The 20214-nt window shown below is 39.9% G+C and overlaps 1 protein-coding gene across 1 annotated transcript in view; it reads right to left on the reverse strand.

Annotated features, from left to right (window-relative positions):
• Nucleotides 1–10411: 10411 nt before the first annotated feature.
• The window catches only part of KITLG (KIT ligand), a gene marked incomplete at its 5' end in the record, with an annotated part of 37567 nt that continues 27764 nt past the window's right edge, over nucleotides 10412–20214 (reverse strand). Inside the window, 3 exon segments of the mRNA NM_001082223.1 lie at nucleotides 10412–10451; nucleotides 11484–11551; nucleotides 12174–12283. Coding sequence (NP_001075692.1) covers nucleotides 10412–10451; nucleotides 11484–11551; nucleotides 12174–12283 — 218 coding nt within the window.

Below are 20214 nucleotides of genomic sequence, written 5' to 3' on the forward strand. Positions count from 1 at the left end.
GCATGGCTTGTATCAGGAAGATATCAAGATTCAACCCATACCGTTAATCATCAACTACAGAGCTGACCTGTGGCCTCGTGTGATCACTTAGTTTCCACTGCTGTTTACATCGTACAGTGGCTGATGTGTCTGAGTTTTTGCTTAATTTTTTCTAGATCCCTTTGAGAAAATTTATTACCCCCACTATTCAGGCTGAAATCTATTTGCAGAGACAGGGATAACTACAGGCTTCAGGGTGTCACTGAAGAATAGAGCTCTGTGGTTTCTCAGCACTTAGACATTTCTAGAGCCTTCTCTCCCAACACCAGTTGCAAGTTCTGAATGAGACCACAAGACCCCCAGGTCCGTAAAATAGACTCCTGCTCCACACAAGGTCTTCTTGACAGATGACGAATCCAGTGCCAGTTTCACAGTAGAACACTCTGTTCCAATTTCTGAATCATCCATATAAAGTCATGGGTAGCAAGAACAGATAAAGATGAGGTCTGTCACTTCAGACAGAATATGAATTTGTTTAAAGCTGCTTCATTTATGAAGCAAACATGAACTGTTACCAGCCTAGAGAGGAAGGAAAAAAAGAGAGATTATGGTATGTCTGCTATCTGCCTTCTCTACACTCTCAACAGCTGAATTTTATAACACCACAGAGTGAGCAGCAGACTTGCAATGTCCACTTCACTTACATAGCTTAAAAGATATATTTTTTCTTAGTTGCAATGACAAGTCACTTTATATGATCTCTGTGATAATACAATATTATCTGAAATTATGTTACTTTACTTCTTGTTTATTGTTTCTCTCCCTCACGAGGGTAGGAAGCTCTGTCTATCTTTTAATTGTACCACCAGTCTTCTCATCTTATCATTTATAACCCTGATAGGCTCCTGGCATATAATATTTTTGAACATTAGAAAGGATAAATGAATATTCTTCAACTGTCACACCCCCAAACATACTACCAATTATCTGTTTGTATACAATAAGAGGATTATATACCCCCATGCACACTGCTAATTATCTCAGTTTGTAATAAGAGAATTATCAACCTGTTTAGCCTTGAACTCTCTAGCAAGGCCACAAGAGATAAACAGTAGACAGGTGGTAAGCAGAGAAGCTTCGAGTGGAGGGCACAGAAGTGCAGACAGATGGGAGTACCATGACAGGAATACCTGGAGGAGGTGGGGAAGCAGCTCGGAGGCACCAGTCAACAGCAGCCTCATAACCAGAGGAGCTGGCACTGTGACTGCCTAGGCAACGTTTATCAATCAGTTCTCCCAACTGCAGAGACAGCGGCAGCCAGATCTCATTCAGTGTTTCCATTCACAAACAGAAAGGCTGAAGTCGCACAGCCTCTGTGGAGGTCCACTTGGCCTTAACACAGCTGGTTGTACTTGGCCATGCAGGAAAGCCGTACTTTTGGCTTAGTTCTCCAGTGTTGGTGTTAAACCACTGAGATTTCAGATTTTTCATTTTTCAATAAAGTATTTCTACTTCTGTTTCCACTTCATTTTTATTTTAGAGAGTTTGTTTACCTAAAATCACAGCTCCTGAGGTGGGCATTGTGACCCAGCAGGTTAAGCCCCTACTAGGGATGGATGCATCCCATATCCAAGTGCCTGGTTCAACTCCCAGCTACACTAAATTTCTGATTGAGCTTCCTGTGAATGCACATTGGAGGCGGTGAGTGATGGCCCAAGTACTTGGGAAACCTGTGTGGAATCCCTGGCTCCTGGCTTTATCCTGGCCTAGCCCTGTCGTGGTATTTGGGGAGTAAATAAGCAAATGAAAGAGTGTGTTCTCTCTCTCACCTCATCCCACACACATTTTGCCTGTCAAATAAATATTTTTTTTAAATCAGAGCTCCTAATCAATGCATGTTTTACATTTTTTCATCTTCCCTACACATTTTCTTTCCTTACTTTCCCCTTGTTTATCAACTCCTGCATCATAGAGCACTAGTTTCAAAATAGTGGGATCATTACACAGAATATTTATAAACTGCCAGAGTGTGAATAGTAAGAATGGCCAGAATTTCTCCCAGGCTCTCTCTCTGTAATAATAAAAGTGATATCACATGACAGTTTACCAAACAGAAAACTCTAGAAATTAGAAAACCTGTATTTCAAAAAGAATTAAATTCTGAAAGAAAAGTTAAGAGACAGTGAAAGTCCAAAAATATATAAAGATATTTTTAAAAGAAAGCACTGTTGAGAAAAGCAAAAGAGAATCACCAAAAGAAAAAAGAGGCCGGCGCCGCAGCTCACTAGGCTAATCCTCCGCCTAGCGGCGCCGGCACACCGGGTTCTAGTCCCGGTTGGGGCGCCGGATTCTGTCCCGGTTGCCCCTCTTCCAGGCCAGCTCTCTGCTGTGGCCAGGGAGTGCAGTGGAGGATGGCCCAGGTGCTTGGGCCCTGCACCCCATGGGAGACCAGGAAAAGCACCTGGCTCCTGGCTCCTGCCATCGGATCAGCGCGGTGCGCCGGCCGCAGCGCCCCGGCCACGGCGGCCATTGGAGGGTGAACCAACGGCAAAGGAAGACCTTTCTCTCTGTCTCTCTCTCACTGTCCACTCTGCCTGTCAAAAAATTAAAAAAAAAAAAGAAAATATTTTTAAAAGCCATGAATAATTTGAAATTCTAAACCTTATTAAATGTGGAAAAGCAAGATTGGGAATCTATTTTTGACTTTGTCCCCGGGTCACTTAGCAAAGAAAATAAACTTTAAACCTGACAACTGTTTTCCCGTAGGACAAAACTACAATTTTTATAATGATAACCCTAGATTCTTACAGCAACTTCATGAAGAAAAGCAGGGTGAGTATTATCCCTTCATTGTATATGAAAACTAGGGGTTAAAAGGCATCAACTGAATCATTCAGGATCCTACAGCTAAAGTCCTAGAGCCAGGGCCAAGCTAAGTGTCTCTTGTCTTCTGCATCGCAAGGTGTCTACAGACACAAAGCTCAGAAACAAGCCTCCAAAACTCAAAAAAATGCTGGGGAGGTAGCTGGTGAAGAGTCACACAGCTTGTCACTTAGTGACCAGATATCCCCGTGCCCTGTGCCTTACATGTCTCACCTTGACTTGAGCTTGTCCCTAGCTCAGATCTACCGGATGCTTCCAGTTTCTAATTATAATTGCTTTCTATACTTATCAATAAACCATGGAGTGTTTACAAACCCATGCTATTTACTCTCAACCAGACCAGGCCTTCTGCCATGAAGAAGTAGTCGTTCTCCCACAGTCTCAATTAAGATTCCTTGTAGATGACTCTCAAACCCCAAGGCAATTGTTTCCAGCCCAGACTGCTTTCTGAAGTTCCAGTCTAGCATATTTGGACACTGGTCAGTATCATCAATATTTACCAACAGCTCCTTCTTTTGGCTTCCCATCTTTTTTTCTTTTTAAAAAATTTATTTTTTTGAAAGGGAGGTAGGGTGGGGAAAGAGATGGAAATACAGTCCATCTACTGGTTTACTCCCTAAACGCCCTCAACAGCTGGGCCTGGCCCAAGCTGAAGTCAGGAGCCAGGAACTCCATCTGGGTCTCCCAAGTGGGTGGCAGGGACCCAGGCGCTTGTGTTGTCACCTGCTGCACCCCAGTGTGTACAATAGCAGGCAGCAGTAATTAGAGTCGAGTCGGAACTCAAACCCAGGTACTCCAATCTGGGATGTGGGCATCCCAAGTGGCTTCTTACCAGCTATGCCAAATACCTCTCTCCATTTTCTTTCAGTAGCATTGACACCTGGCAAGTCCTTTAAAATTCCAGATCATCCTAGAATTCTATCAAGTCTTATATCCCATCTGTAACTAGGATTTAATTCTTTTTTTCCTCTCTTTTTTTTAAGATTTGTTTTTTATTTATTTGAAAGAGTTACACAAAGGGAGACAGCGAGAGAAAGAGAGGTCTTCCATCCACTGGTTCACTCCAAAAATGGCCTGCAATGGCTGGTGCTGGGCTAGGCGAAAGCCCAGATCCAGAGCTTTTTCTGGGTCTCTCATGTGGGTGCAGGGACCCAAGCACTTAGGCCACCTTCCACTGCTTTTCCAGACACATTAGCAGGAAGGTGGATCAGAAGGGGAGTAGCCGGGACTCAAACCAGTGTCCTTATGGGATGCCAGCACTGCAGGTTGTGACTTAACCTGCTGCGCCACAGCGTCAGCTCCAGGATTTGTTAATTCTTTTTACTGCCAGTGTCTCCAAGATGGTCTGTGCTTTCTGTTTCCATGGCCCAGTTCCTAGTCCAGGTCATCATTTTCACCCAGCTTCCAGATGGGCTCCTAGGTGGACTCCCTTCCTCCAGTTCTTCACTCCCATCCATCTGGAAACACCAACACCTGATTTATTTTCCTAAAGCTCAGCTTATATTGTATCACTTACATGTTTTCTAAGCTCCCCAAAATAGCTCTTTATATTACCCAATGGAATGTAAATCTTGCTCCTATTATCCAAATTCCTGTTCAAACTAATGCATACCTTTTCTCTCAGTACTTCCAGCTCTTTTTGTAAAATTTCCACTGGACTCCAGCTGCACAAATGGTTCAAGGGAACACAGTTTGTACTTTTGGGCCTTTCTGACTTAGTTTATGCCATTTGCAGTCCCTAAATTGACTCTTCCCTATTGCTAATAAAATTATACCAATTATTCAAGGTCTAGCTCAATACAAGTGCCACTACTATCCCCTACAAAATAAGACCCCTTTCCTATTGCTAGCAGTTTCTCTCTCCCTTCAAATGAGGGATTGTAATTAAATGCACAATTCTAAGGCATGCCATTCACATCAGTATCTAGATCTGTGTTGAGTTTACATTTTATTAAACCACATGCAGTGGTCCCAATTTGAATCTCCTATTGCATGCTCTTTGCAATCTACTTTTGTTGCTTTTTAAACTTTGTAAATTTAGAGTTTACTTCTTAAAATTGATTACTAGACATCTACCTTATTTGCTTTTTTTAGGATATAAACAATTTGAAGACACAACTAGGTTAAACTTTGCATTCAACAATGCACCTACTAGTTTGTGGAGATCACATTAGTGGGAAAAATGAATAGCAAAATTTTCACCTGATACACTAACATAAGTGAAAATTTTAAGGTAATTGACCTCTATTTTATTTTCTTCTCTTGAACTATACTTACAAAACAACCCAATCCACACAATATTCTTGTAGAATGTCACATGTGGATACTTGACATCAGCTAGGTGACTAAGTATATTTTTACTTTCTCATACAAATGCTTTCATAAATTTTTTCTGAAAGGCAACTTCTTTTGTTTCTAGTGTTCTTTCCTTATGATTAAATTTTTGGGGAGAGGGAGTTGTGGTGTTATGGTGCAGGGGGTTAAGCCACCGCTTGCAGTGCTGTCATCACATATCAGAGTTTGAGTCTGAGTCCCAATTATGCTGCTTCTAATCCAGCTTCCTGTTAATGCATCTGGGAAGGCGTAGAAGATCCAGTACTTGGGATATTGACAGCTACAGTCTGACTTGAGCTTTCTGCTAATGCACACCCTAGAAAGCAGAAGGTGATGGCTCAAGTTCTTGGGTCCCTGTCACCTATGTGGCAGACCCAATTGGGTTCTCAGCCTCTGGCTTGGACCTGGCCCAGTCCTAGCTGTTGGGGGCAGTTGGGGAGTATACCAGCAGATGAGAGATCTCTTTCTGTCTCTCTCTGTGCCTTAGAGATAAATTAAATAAATGAAAATTTTAAATATTTAATTTAAAATATTTAAATTTAAATTAAAATATTTAAATACTTAAATTTTAAATGAATATTTAAATTTAAACCCTCTTTCTCTTCATTTCCCAATCATGGGTCATTTCCTTCAGAGAATTAACTGTTCTATGTGCTTTCTATTCTAATGTTCCAATATTTAGATGTAATTTATTTTAGTTGGGAAATTTTCATTTCATGGAAAAATGCTTATTATAAACTTAAGCCATTCCCTGTATTTTCCCCTTTATGTTAACCAAAAAATGACTGCAAGTTATATATAAATTTTCAATACAGAATTATGACTCCACATCTCATTTCTATGTTAGTACTTCTCACCATGATTATTATCTTTTGGAAGTCTTTCTTCTACCACTTTAGTCTGTTCTCCTGAAACTGTTTCTGCCATAAGCCTCTCTACAAACAAGATCTGTAGTAGCCTGCTTCAAGAACTTTACTTTTCTTTATTTTTAATTATGAATATGTTTTTTTACAAATGCTTATTTCATTTTTTCATCAACTTGAAAGGTAAAGTGATGGAAAAGGAGGGAGAGAGGGAGAGAGAGATTGATTTTCTATCTACAGGTTCATCCCCCAAATGGCAGCACAACCAGGTCTGAGCCAGGCTAAAGTCAGGAGGCAGGAACTTCCTTCACATCTCACTCATGGCAGCAGAGCCTCAAGCCCTAAAGCCATCATCTGCTGCCCCTTAAGATGTGTTAGCAGGAAGTAGGACTGGAAGCAGACAAGTCAGGGTTCAAACCAGCAATCCAGCTGAGATGTGGGCATCCCCGGCAGTGGTTGCATCTGCTACACCAGAACACCCACTGTACTTAGAGGGTCTTAAACCTCTGTTAGTTCAGGGCTAAAACTTAAGGCTTTTCTCCATACAACAGGTAGTCAGTAAATGATCAGAAATGACACATGTATATACACATTCTGAAATTGTGATTTCCAGAGTCATGGTGATAAGCTGTCTACTTCCTCCGCCTGTGTTCTTTACTTACTTTTCTCTCAGCATTTGGACTCTTATTTACATACTTAGGTTTCAATTCTTATTTATACACTCAGAGTTTTGTTTGTTTATTTTTATATCCATAAATTTTATTCTTACATTATTTCAAATCTCTAAGATACAATAATCTCTGTATTCATGTATTTAACAAGTGCTAATATATCACTTATATGTGCAAAGTATAAATGATATTACTTGTTCAGAAAGGAATACTGCCCTTTTAGGGTTGATGGTTTTGGAAAGGACACAAAGTATCTATGTAAGTCCTACCAAGAATCATCTGAAATGTAACCACAAATAATGAGCTTCCTTTGGGAAGGCAGCTTGTGGGAGGCAGGGGTATCTGAGCTGAAGCATGGCAGGTGGTGCATTGTGGGCAGGGTGGGAATGGTACTCTCTGAAGAGTTAGCCACTTCATTCCACCAGTCTCACCCTGACACTCAGTAAGTGTGATGAGTTTCACCCGATTGTCTAACATGATAAATTTTATATATTAGTAATATTTCACACTTAAAAAATTAACAGTAGGCTTTCCGTATGACTTTTCTTCCTTTCTCTACACACCATGCTGTCTCCTTGACCAAATCCAACTGATAAACACACACACACACACACAGTAAACACTCTACTGCAGAACTCTTTCTCTTACTACTCAGTTGAACTTTTGTTTAGGGATCAATCACTCAGTCTCTCATTGAGAAAATACATTGCGAAGGCAGCAAGTTAGGTGTTGGGGATACAACAAGAATTACACAGACTCAGTTCTGATCCTTGAACATTATCAACAGAGCAACAGAAATATCCAGAAATTGTTGGACTGTGGTTGCTTTTCAAATGCCATCTTTTTCCTTCCTAAATAAGTGGCCTGGCTTCACCATCATAAACACACTCTCATAGTATCACAGGACAAGTCCCACAAGGAAAATTACATAATTAACCATGTAACAGCAAGCAACAAAGGACATTAATTGAGCTGTTAAGACTCAATTAACAAATCAATGTGTGGTTTGTGAATATCTGGCTTTAAAATAACTGAAATAGCAGTTAAGAAGGAAACAGTGAGGCTCATATAGGGGTCAAAGGGCAGAGAAATGACTTTCATGGAAGAACGGTGATCTGAGCTTGGAGAATCTTGCCCTAGAAAATAAAAAGTGTGAAGGAAGGGCAGATGTTTGGTGGAGATGCTGGTGGAGATGCTGGCATGCGATACTGGAGTGCCTGGTTCCAGTCCTGGCTCTGCTCCTAATGCCAGCTTCCTGCTCATATGCAACCTGGGATGCAGCAGTTGATGGCTCAAGACAACTACCTGTTGGCCGGTGCCGCGGCTCACTAGGCTAATCCTCCACCTTGTGGCACCGGCACACGGGGTTCTAGTTCCGGTCGGGGCGCCGGATTCTGTCCCGGTTGCCCCTCTTCCAGGCCAGCTCTCTGCTGTGGCCAGGGAGTGCAGTGGAGGATGGCCCAAGTCCTTGGGCCCTGCACCCCATGGGAGACCAGGAGAAGCACCTGGCTCCTGCCATCGGCCGCAGCGCGCCAGCCACAGCGGCCATTGGAGGGTGAACCAATGGCAAAAAGGAAGACCTTTCTCTCTGTCTCTTTCTGTCTCACTATCCACTCTGCCTGTAAAAAAAAAAAAAAGAAAAAAAAAGAAAAAAAAAAGACAAAAGACAACTACCTGCTACTCAGGGGACAGACCTGGATTGAATTTCTGGCTCCTGGTTTAAGGTCAAGCCTGGCTGTAGAGGATATCTAGGGAGTGAACCAGCTCTTTGGTTTTCTCTCTGTCTCTCTAACACATTTTTAAAAGTTTGTGGCAAATAGAATTAAAAGATGAGTTTATTTCAAGTTCATAAAGAGTCAAATGGAGGCTCTGTCATTTTCACTATTTGAGAGAGTCTAAAGAGAAGCTTAAAATAATGAGAAGAAAAAACAGAAGCTGCTAGACATGCTTGGGACACAGTGACCAAGGGTATGATTGTAAAGAAAAAAAAATGCAGAAAAAAAAACCAGAAGAAGAAGTCTGAAGAATAACAAGACTAAAATTTTACAGGAATACACTAAGTCATCATTGTGTCTGTTAAGTTGGCTTGTTGAAAAAAAAAAGATCTTTTGTAACAATAAAAGTGGGTTTCTAGAGGAAGGAAGAGACTGTGACAGCTTCCCTGAGGAAGATTCAATCTGGGCATAAAGCTCTCATTCTAGGGCAGAAGTAAAAGTAGGAGGGACAGTGACCTGTGGGGAGAAGGGAGAGCTCACCACAGGCGGTCTTGGTAATACCCACGAGTGATTGATCCTCTGGCATCATCCAGGGAGGGCAGGGAAGAAAGAAGGATGTAGGAAGAGGAGAAAACAGTCACTTGCTATCCTTGAAAACGGGCTCAGGGTTCCATGAGTGACAGCAAAATGAACAGCAGTGAGGACAGAGTAAATCAGTATGAGGTCAAGTTAACACCATTGCATGAGATCCTCAACTCTGCAGCTTGGGAGCAGAGAAGGCAGATAGGACCCATGACAGCAAATACCAGTCCTTTCTGGCTACATCTCCCCCCCCCCCCCCCCATCACAACAGACACACACAATCACAAGTATCTGCTACTGGCTTGTATTCAATGCATCCTGGGATCTGGATTGTGATGAGGCATAATTATTCCCCACCTTGCGGCATGTGGCGGTTTACCTTGAAATTCGAATCTCTTGATTGTAAGGTATTTTGACCTTTTCCCTTTTCCCTGAAACAGCAGGGAACCATTGGATTTTTCTCTCATCGCAACATCTAACAAATGGGATACTGTCATATTATGATGACCACAACTAATTGAAATTGGTTTTATTTTTCCTCCATTAAGAAAATTTCATTTTAGTGCTAAGTTGTTCTATGTCCTTTACTTTTCTAGCCTCAAAAATAGTCCAGGTAAACAATTAACTATTAATTTTTGTATATCTCTCATACAAAATGAATTCATAAATCAGGACTAATACTGTTTACCATTAAAACATGTGCTGTACATTGAGGCTTAATGCTATAACGAGTACTCAAACAGTATATTTCACTTTGTGTTTCTATGGGGGTGCAAACTGTTGAAATCTTTACTTAATGTATACTAAACTGATCTTCTGTTAAAAAAAAAAAAGAAGAAAAAATTATCAATTCCCAACTTGACTCTCGATGGGATTAAACATGACAATAGGTCTGATCTGATTTCATCATCATTTAAAAAATCATCTATTATTTTTCACTTTATGTTTCTGTGTGGGAGCAAACTGTTGAAATCTTTACTTAATGTATGCTAAACTGATCTTCTGTATATAAAGAGAATCGAAAATGAATCTTGATGTGAATGGAAGGGGAGAGGGAGTGGGAAAGGGGAGGGTTGCAGGTGGGAGGGACATTATGGGGGGGAAGCCATTGTAATCCATAAGCTGTACTTTGGAAATTTATATTCATTAAATAAAAGTTAAAAAAAAAAAAAACAAACATGAGACTACACAATGAATTAAATATGTGCAGTTCAACTATGTAACAGCTTCAGTTAAATCACCAGTATCTGTTCAATGGAAGACTTGATAGTTTATTTCTTAATTTTGGCATCTAAGATGGTATATAGTTTTTGCTAACTTCCTTCAGCTTGAATTCTAAAAACTTACCAATGTACGAAAGTAACAGTGTTGATACAAGCCACAATTACACTTCTTGAAACTCTCTATCTTTTTCTTGCAACATACTGAAAAACAACAAGAATCATGGTGATTTGCTTTAGAACAGATTCTGAAGTACACCAAAATCTGGGCATTGTAAAGGGCAGTCTTTCTATAAATATTGCAGTAAAAGATTGCAAAATGGGGTAAGCAACTGACCTTCCTAAGTATTATCACAGAGAAGACAGAAGGATTTATCTGTTTCAACATGGTCTTTTCAAGTAGTTTTAAAAATAAATTTCTCTGTCTCTCTCCATATATATATATATGTATCTATATACATGTATATAATATTTACATATCTATATATACATATACAATATGTATATTATATATACATACATATATACACATTTATACATACTAAAAATGGTTATATGCACTTAATGAGTGTGTGTATACACACAGGCATGACATGAGAGGAAGTACCATGGCCAAGTTAAAATTATAGCTGAAGGTAAATGAAAGAATAAGTGTTGGGAGGGACAGAATAAAGTTAGTCATCAGGGCCAATTATAATACATGGATAGACATCTTAAAATAATTTTATTTGTCTTTTGTGAAAAATGCTAAACATGATAAGGAAAGTTAAGGGCCCTCAAAGCCAGACTGAAGCAAACAATATATTAAGTATGCAAGAAAAAAGTCATCAATTGTATCTTGACTAGGAAGGGATTTTTCAGGGAAATGTAATAGGGTGAATTTAAGAAGAACTAAAGATTCTGTGGTAGCAACTTAGACAACAGATAATAAAGGCATGAACAAAGGTGATCATTGCCAAACAGAATTTAACAAATCAGTATGTCTAGCTAGCAATAGTGTAGAAAATAAAAATAAAATGTGCCTTCAGAGATGATTCTGTGAAAGCATTTTACAGGGCAATGGAGATATAGGAGGAAGGAGTGAGAGGTCAGAAACATGTTGACGATTTGAGATGTACTGTTTGGGAGCTGCATCATGAGAGTGAACAACTAAAGATATTGTGAGCACGTGCGTGCACAGTTTCTGAAATGGCAATGGCAGGTTTCCTTATGCACACATTTGACAAAACAAAATACCTTATCTCATTATCCTCTTCATTACTCTGTATATTTTCACCTGCCCTTGTAAGATTTGGTTGTTTCTTCTGGGAAAAGAAGAATGACATAAATTGTAAAAATGTTACTGAATGATATAATATTTAAGAAGTAAGTGGTCTTCACTTTTATATTGTATGCCCAAAACACCAATAACTTTTTCTGCATGCAGCATATAAAATATTTTACAATAAAAATTATGAAAAATGCAGTGTTATCAACTCAACATTTTTAGTTGTTGGAGGCGAAAGAGTAATAAAAAAACTGACAGATTTAAATAGCAATCAGATTCAAAAGACATTTCCAAAAAGCTGAGTCATGATGATTTAGCACATTTTAAAATTTTAGACAGGCTTCAATAAAAAGACAACAAAGAACAGTAATTCAAAATAGCAGTAACATAAATGGCATTTCTATCTTTTCAGCACAACAGATGATTTTTAGCCTATTTTCTTCCTTTTGATATTTCTCCAAAGCATAATGAGCAGTGGTGAGAACCTTTCTAACATCTAAATTCTATTGAAACCACTAGGGCCAAACTCATTTTCTCTTGGCGGAGCCATTCTTGGAAAAGGGAAATTTGTGTGCTAATCCTTTATATAAATAAGTATGAACAAAAAACTTTAAAGTTGGCAAAGAGGAAAGGAAAAAAAAAAGAACAGCAGCACTTACCTTCCAGTATAAGGCTCCAAAAGCAAAGCCAATTACAAGAGAAAAGAATGCTGGCAACGCCATGGCTGCCCACTGTAGGCTGGAGTCTGCAATGGAACTTTCAGCCTTGCCTGTAATTAATTTAAAGAGCACAGTGGTCACTACAGCAGATCCATCCTACACCTTTTTCTCTTATACTGTGGTTGATCCCAACTGTTTCCATAATGTATTCTTGACCTACATCTGCTTAAAGTATTTTAAAAGCTGAGTTTTCTGCTGAGTACTGTTTTTAACAAGGCAATATAAGTTCATGTGACCTCCAAAACATGAATACAGTTGAAAAGGGAAGAAATTCCACAGACAGAAAGAGATTTGACTTAGTTAATGTTGATGCATCAATAACACAGACTTGGTATACTCCTGAGTGGTAGCTTTGGGATCCGCAAGGAGGGAAGGCCTACACTTCCGGGAATGGAGAGGCCTACTTCCGGGGAAGAAAGTCCTTGTCAAGGTTCCTGCAGGTGCCTAAAGGTCAACCAATGAGGATCAGACCCGCCTCAACCTTTAACCCCCATGCCCTGAATCTATAAAAGGAGCTCTCCCAATCTCTGACGCGTGACTTCCCCGGCCCCCGCTCTCTTGCTCTGTTGGGACCGGGGAACCTCGCCCGGGAGCGGAACCCCAATAAAAGCCTGTGAATTAATTGATTCGTCTGCCTGGGAAGATCTGTTACGCACTGGACACCTTACACTGGGGAGGGGGGTGGGGGTGATATAATACTATTAAGCAAATCTATTTCCTACACTTCTGCGTTCTAATGTCTTTTCACTTTCTTCTTTTTGACATCTTGCCCAGAAAATTTAAAGATAAGTTTTTACAACCTGGATCAAAATCTGTACACATTCACTTATCTTGGGCCTGCCTCAAATATTGTCATTATATTTGCACTGTGGGTTATAGCATTCAGAGTTATTTCATGCTTAGACTCGCGGATGTTCCCTCATTTACATCCTCCATACACATTCATGGGATGCTAGGTAGGGCCAAGCACTGTACCATGGACAAAGGGATTGATTTTTCAGACATTTTATGTTGGAAAAGTTGAAACTAACACCAACAATGGTAAAGAGCACCGGTGCCATTCCACACTAAATAACTCCAAATAAGAACTTAGTGACAGAGAAGACAAACAGGGGAGATGTGGGAAACCTTTCTTGGTCCTGCCTCACTCTTCCATGAGAAGCAGAATGATTCCCAGATTAAATAAAGCACCTCTCTCACAGGGGTCTCTTCCTCCCAATGTGAAGCTTATTCTGACTTTACTTTTATGTGTCTCCATACAAAGAACAATGTGGTTGTTTGAAATGGTCAGTGTTATCGGCTTTTGTTATCTCATTTATTAATGCATGGAGCTTAAAGGCCAGGCCTTTGGTTCTCCATGAACACTACTGCTTTCACTTGCAGGGGTGGCTCTCCAGTTCTTGCCACTCCCGTTATCCACCAGGAACCAGTGACTCACAGGACTGGTATCTGAAACCAAAGCCCAAGCCGATAACAAAGGTTTGCTTTTGTAGAGATTGCCTCTAGAGACCTGGTGGGGTCAGGGAGCTCATCTGACACAGACATGCTAGTTTCCCAAGTTAGATTTGCAGGTTTTTTGATGCTACCATAAATTTAGAAATTATAAATTTCTGACTATTATATGATCAAAATGTAAACTAATTCAAGGTAAAGTGGACTGCTCTTGGCAAATTCTGCAATGGTATTTGGGTTAAGGGTCAGCCAACAATTACTTATGTAACATATAAAGTACTTCATATAAAAGAACTTATTAACTGCATGTGTGTCAACATTTTATGAGAAAAATACAATCACAGAATTAACCTGAGATAAGAAACAGATCTTATCTAGTGTAATGACAAAATGAATTGCCATTTCCCTACCATATGTGAACTGGGAGCAGGAAATCCCCTAATTCTATGATTCCCGTGTTTCCCAAGAGATCTACAGCTAGTACAGGGTGCAGAAGGTTGTGCAGGGACTTGTTGGGAGCGGGTCATCCATTTATGTAACCTTGAACTGCCTCCGGAAAAAGACTCACAGTTGTTCTGATCTACCACATTCTACAGCCCCATGGGAGCTTCAGGCACCTCAAACTAGAGTTCAACATGAATTTTCTCAGCAAAATAAAGTCTGAGCTATAAAATGGGATTTGGCATAATGGATATAGAACTATTATTAACACACCTGTAAAAGTATATGATTACATGGGCTGGTCTGGGATTTTACTACCATTTGTAAAAGTGTTTTCTATGAGAAAGCAGATTCAGAGTTATAAGCAATTCATATCATTTTAGGAATTTTAGTATCACTACATGTCAAACATATTTTGGTGATTTGTGTTTGGATTTTCCTTGGTCACCCATCTGCTATGGCCTCCACTGCCCACTGGAATTGCTGGCACGTATTTGTGATAGATTTTACTATGTGACCTCCTGGTAAGGCCCCAACCAATGTGTGCAGAGCCCAAAGGAAGCCATGGATATTTTGTCCCCAAACCCTAATGTAAAACTTGAATGAACTAAGATGGTGCTATAGAGAACTCTTATTTCCTATGATTGATCAGCCAAATGCACTGGAATTGAAGCCGCCAACTCCCTTATTCTTTACTGTTCTAGCCAATGGCCAAACCCAAGTCTTGGATGTCACCACACAGACCATGGAAAAGAACTGACCCACTGACGAAAAGCAGAAGGAGCTTACTAGATAGTGATTATATTTTAGAATTGGCCACCCAAAACCTTCCTCAGGCAGGAGGATATATAATCTAAGAAAGAGTCTGAAACAAAGGTATGTCGGAGACCTGGCTATGGAAAGCTTATACTCCCTCTCTGAGAGTGCTGCGACTTTTTAACCACTCTGACAGTTCCATCCTTAGGTCTGTGGGCCAGTACAAAGTCCTAGAACCCGATTATGACACTGCAGCAATTCCCCTGTAGGAGAAAGGCGGAAGAGGAAGAGCAAAGATAGGTAGGGGAAGACTCAGAGGTATTGAGCGTCACTTTCTTCGACGGTCAATGTTACCTGCTTTTCTTCTCTCTCTTATTAATGCATAGGGCTTAAAGGCCAGGCCGTGGGTTCTCCAGGGACACTACTACTTGCACTTGCAGGGGTGGCTCTCCAGTTCTTGCCACTCCTGTTATCCACCAGGAACCACTGAATCACAGGAAGGGTACCTGAAGCCAAAGCCCAGGCTGCTAACAAAGGTTTGCTTTTGTAGAGATTGCCTCTCGAGACCTGGTGAGGTCGGGGAGCTCACCTGGACAGAATCTGAGTAACCCCAAATTCCCAGGTTAACCACCTTAATTGTCTCTCATCAATACTAAAACTATCCCCTGTCCAAAATTCATTAGAATTGAGTTATTTGTATGACTAATAATGACCAACATCTAGAACAGGGTGCACGAAACACTGCTACAATTTACTGAACTTAAAGTAATCCTGCTTAGGAACAATGCCATGCCTGTGAATATGGATCTTGGTGCTTAGGGAGCAGACCCAATGCTCACTACAGTATCACCATAAGAATGGCTCCATAGTCTCACTGCATCTAATTGTTCTTATAATCAGTGGTGAGTTCCAATCCTGGCACCAAGCCCATGTGTACAAACTCATTAAAGCTCCCAGAAACCCTGCAAAGGCGGTATCATGACTCTCTGTTGGATGGAGTTGTCAAGAGAGTTTAAATAACTTGTCCAAAGTCAGCGAGTTAAGGGCTAGAGCTGGGATGTGAGTCCAGGGAGTCTGATTCAAGTCTGTACTTCTGGAAGATATATAAGGCAATGTCAAAGCACGGATTTCTTTCTGTACTATTAAATACTGTCTGTAAGGATCTCAGAGTTAAACATCTTTTAAACATCTTTTAACATCCCTGCAACTTGGAATAGAGAATATTACTATTGTTAGCATGGTTCCCTCTGGATAAATAATAGGCTTGTATATTATCCCAAAACTCTCCCTTGGACTCTCACATCTCTGGAATATGCCCTCCTAAATCCTGGTCCTCTGACTGGCGTAGCCAGCTTTGGGTCTGAATTTCTGACAACTAGCATGCTTCCTTAAAATTTCCTGACCCCAGGCTGGCGCCGCAGCTCACTTGGCTAATCCTCCGCCTGCAGTGCCAGCACCCCAGGTTCTAGTCCCGGTTGGGGCACCGGATTCTGTCCCAGTTGCTTCTCTTCCAGTCCAGCTCTCTGCTGTGACCCGGGAGTGCAGTGGAGGATGGCCCAAGTGCTTGGGCCCTGCACCTACATGGGAGACCAGGAGAAGTACCTGGCTCCTGGCTTGGGATCGGCGCAGCACGCCAGCTGTAGCAGCCATTTGGGGGGGGTGAACCAACGGAAGGAAGACCTTTCTCTCTCTCTCTCTCTCTGTCTAACTCTGCCTGTGAAAAAAAAAAAAATTTCCTGATCCCTCTCCAAAAACAACAACCGAAACAACCCTCTTAACTCTTTTATGCTACAATGTAAGACATTTACATAATTCTATTATACATATTACATACTATACACTGTACCATGGACATTTTATTCACATCTGTTTCTCTTAGAGAGTGAGTACCGTATAAGTTTGTCTTTTTTTATCAGTTAATTTGTTAAAAACTTTTAAATTAATATAAAGGGAGTATATTTCATGTACTCCATAGATGAAAGCTTGTCTATTACACAAGTATCTAACTGACATATTCATGGCCAAAAGCTGCTAACAACATAAGACTATAGTTTTTGAAAAAGGAAGAAAAATATGCTACAAAAATAAAGAAGGGTGTCTACTCATGCTGTAATTTAAAATGTACCCTCAGTCATATAGACGCAAGATGGAATAGGATTTTTACATTTAGTTTATCTTTTAAAGTTAGCAGGAAAAACTTTTGCTTCCAACCACAGTTGTGGCAAACAGGCCCTCTGAACCTAAATAATTATAATGCTGGAAAATTATATGAGGCAGCTACTCTCAGAAATTAGTCAATAATTAGCACAAAAATGTAATTCTTCAGAGAAAACTCACCAAGGGAGGCCAGGGATGGCTTAGACTTTCTTTTAGCTCTTCTGGCTGGGAGGCACATTTAAACTGGGGACTGGAAGACAGAGCCCAAGCAAGGCTCAGTGGTCTCACTGAGATAGAGCAGGAAACTGAAATTTGGGGTTGTTGATATGGCAGGGATGGGCGAGTGGAGTTATTTGCAAGAAGGCAGCTGTTCAGAGAAGGAACATCAGAAATCTCCAGACAGCTCTCCTTAAGGTATTGGTGAAATAAGCTACATGTGCATAGCAAGATATGTCCCAAAACTGGACAAGAAGACAACTGCTAGGAAGCTATAATCTTAACAGAGACCCTAGCGGTCATACAGAAATAAAGGACGAATAAATTCGGAGAAACAATATTGAGAGACTTTCTGAGTACTCTAGGGATATCTTGAGGTTTTCATGCTCTAGGTAAGTCTATGGCTCCCCTATCCTAAAGAGAGTTTAAAAACAAGCCTGAGAAAGAAGTAACTGAACCTCCAACAAAACAGCCTCCAAAGAAATGCTACAACATCTGGAAGCTACTCAATGACGTAACATCCAGACTATATTAAAAAAAAACACCAGCTATTTAAAGGGAAATGAGGCACATATCAGGGAGAATGAAACTCCACTGAAACCAACCTACATGTTGAAATTAGAAGAATTTCAGAGCAGCTATTATTATAATTAAGTTTAAGGCAGAAAAGAAGAAAATATTGTCATAATTATGCAAATAGAAAATCTCAGCAGAGAAATATAAATTATAGAAGTATTCAAATGGAAGTTTCCAGAACACAAAATACAAAATCAGGAATGAAAAAATTCACCAGTTGAAAATTCAGCAGATTAGAAATGGGAGAGAGAAGAGTCAGTGACCTTGAAAACAGACAAGTAGAAATCAACCACTCAAAACAAAAAAAATCTGTTAACACAAGGCATAATATCGAGCAAAAAGTAGTAGCTATGAAGCTGACATTGTGGTGTGGCAAGTTAAGCCATTGCTTGTAACCTCGTATCAGAGTGCCAGTTTGATTCCTGTCAATTCTAATTCGGATCCAGGTTCCTCGTAATGGACCTGGGAAGGAGGCCATGGGCCACCCATGGAAGACCCAGCTGGAATTTCTGGATGTGGCTTTGGCTTGGCACAAGCCTGGCTGTTGCAGTCATTTGGGGAGTGAACCAGCAGATGGAAGATCTCTTTCTGTTGCTCTGCCTTTCAAGTAAAGATAAATAAATCTTTTTTTAAAAAAGTAGCAGCTACATGCAAGCAAAATAAAGACATTTTCTAATTAAAAGAAAAAAAGGAATTTGTAGACACTAGATCTGTAGTACAAGAAACCAAAAAGAAAGTCTTTCAGCCTAAGAGGAATTAACACCAGATGGCAACTTGGATTTTCAAGTGGGAATGAAGTGTACAGGAAATAATAAATATGTGGGTATATAACAGGCAATGTATATTTGCTTCTTTTACTTGCTCTGTTACTCTGCCTTTCAAATAAATGAATGTTTCTTTCAAAAAAGAATCAGATAAATTCACAACCAAAAGGAAAGACTTTTAATTCCCCTTCCTCAATAAGTAAATGATAGGGAAAATAGGAACAACACTATCAACTACTTTGACCAGATTTGAGAATGTTACACCCAATCATTGACTAATACACATAAAATGTCTTCATAAATTTCTAAAGATTACAGAGAATGTTCTCTGGCAATAAAAGAACTAATTTAGAAGACAACTAGAGAAATCTAAATTTCATATTTAGGAAAATCTAAAATTTTAAAAATATCAACAAACTAATTTCTATAATACAAATCAGAAAAATCATAAGAATTTTTAAATATTTTGAAAAAGATGATAATGAAATCACAACCTATAAAAATATGTGGGATACAAGCAGGCATTTGGCCTAGTGGTTAAGACACCTATATCCCATTTTGCAAAGCCTGGGTTGGATTCCTGGCTCTGGCTCCTGACTCCAGATTCCTGCTAATGCAGCCCTTGGGATACAGTAGGTGATGGTTCAAGTGGTTGGGCTCCTGCCACCTATGTGGGAGAGCCACACCGAGTTCACAGCTCCCAGTTTCAGTCTAGCTTAGTCTTGGCCATTGCAGGCCTTTGGAGAGTGAACCAGCAGCCGGGAACACTGTCTGTCTTTGCCTCTTGAGTTAAAAAAAAGGTGTGGGATGCAATTGAAACAAGTACTACAGGGGCATTTATTTCTTCAAGAGTGTACAACTACTGAAAAATTGCTTAAAATCATGACTGATTTTTCCACCTTAAGAAGGTATGACAAGCTGAGTAAATTAAACCCAAAGTGAATAAAAGGAAAGAAATAGCAAAGGTTAGAAATAAATAAAATATAAGCAGAATTTAAGAAGCTGAAATTGCTGCTTTGAAAAGATTAGTAAAGTTCACAGAGAACTTAATCAACTAAGACACATTTGAGGCTCAATCCCTTTTTATAACTTCAGATCTGATGTGGCATGTAATCCAAAATTATAGATTTTTAGAAGATTCTGTCCTGCAAATACTGTATGTTCTGTACTACCCACAGTGTATTCTGGGTTTCATCCTGCCATCAGATACTCTAATATTTCTGAAATAAAACATATTAAATATTCACTTTTAAAAGAATTAAAGATATAAGTAATCTCAGTTCAGGTCAGCTTTTGGTGGGGAAAATTGCCAAACAAATTGTATGTTAGAGGTTTTTTTTTTTTAAATTTCTGCATTATAGACAGCTAGTGTGGATTTGTAATAAACTGCTTACTCCACTTTACACGGATGTCTTCTGTGTCCTTGAACAAATGGCAGTGCCCCATTTATGTCTTAAGAGAAGACTTTTTTTAGCTAAGCTCACAAGATAATTCTATTCTTCTTTCAGCTTCCATGGAGCTAGAGGGAATTTAATAAATCCAATACCCTTTGCAATGACCTTTGCCTTGAATTGAAAAGAGGACACAGTCTTCTAGGGAACCACATTCTTGGCCAAAGA

This window comes from Oryctolagus cuniculus, chromosome 11 (genome assembly GCF_051225735.1).
Source record: "Oryctolagus cuniculus isolate XC-2025 breed Fujian yellow rabbit chromosome 11, ASM5122573v1, whole genome shotgun sequence".
Classification (NCBI taxonomy): Eukaryota; Metazoa; Chordata; class Mammalia; order Lagomorpha; family Leporidae; genus Oryctolagus; species Oryctolagus cuniculus.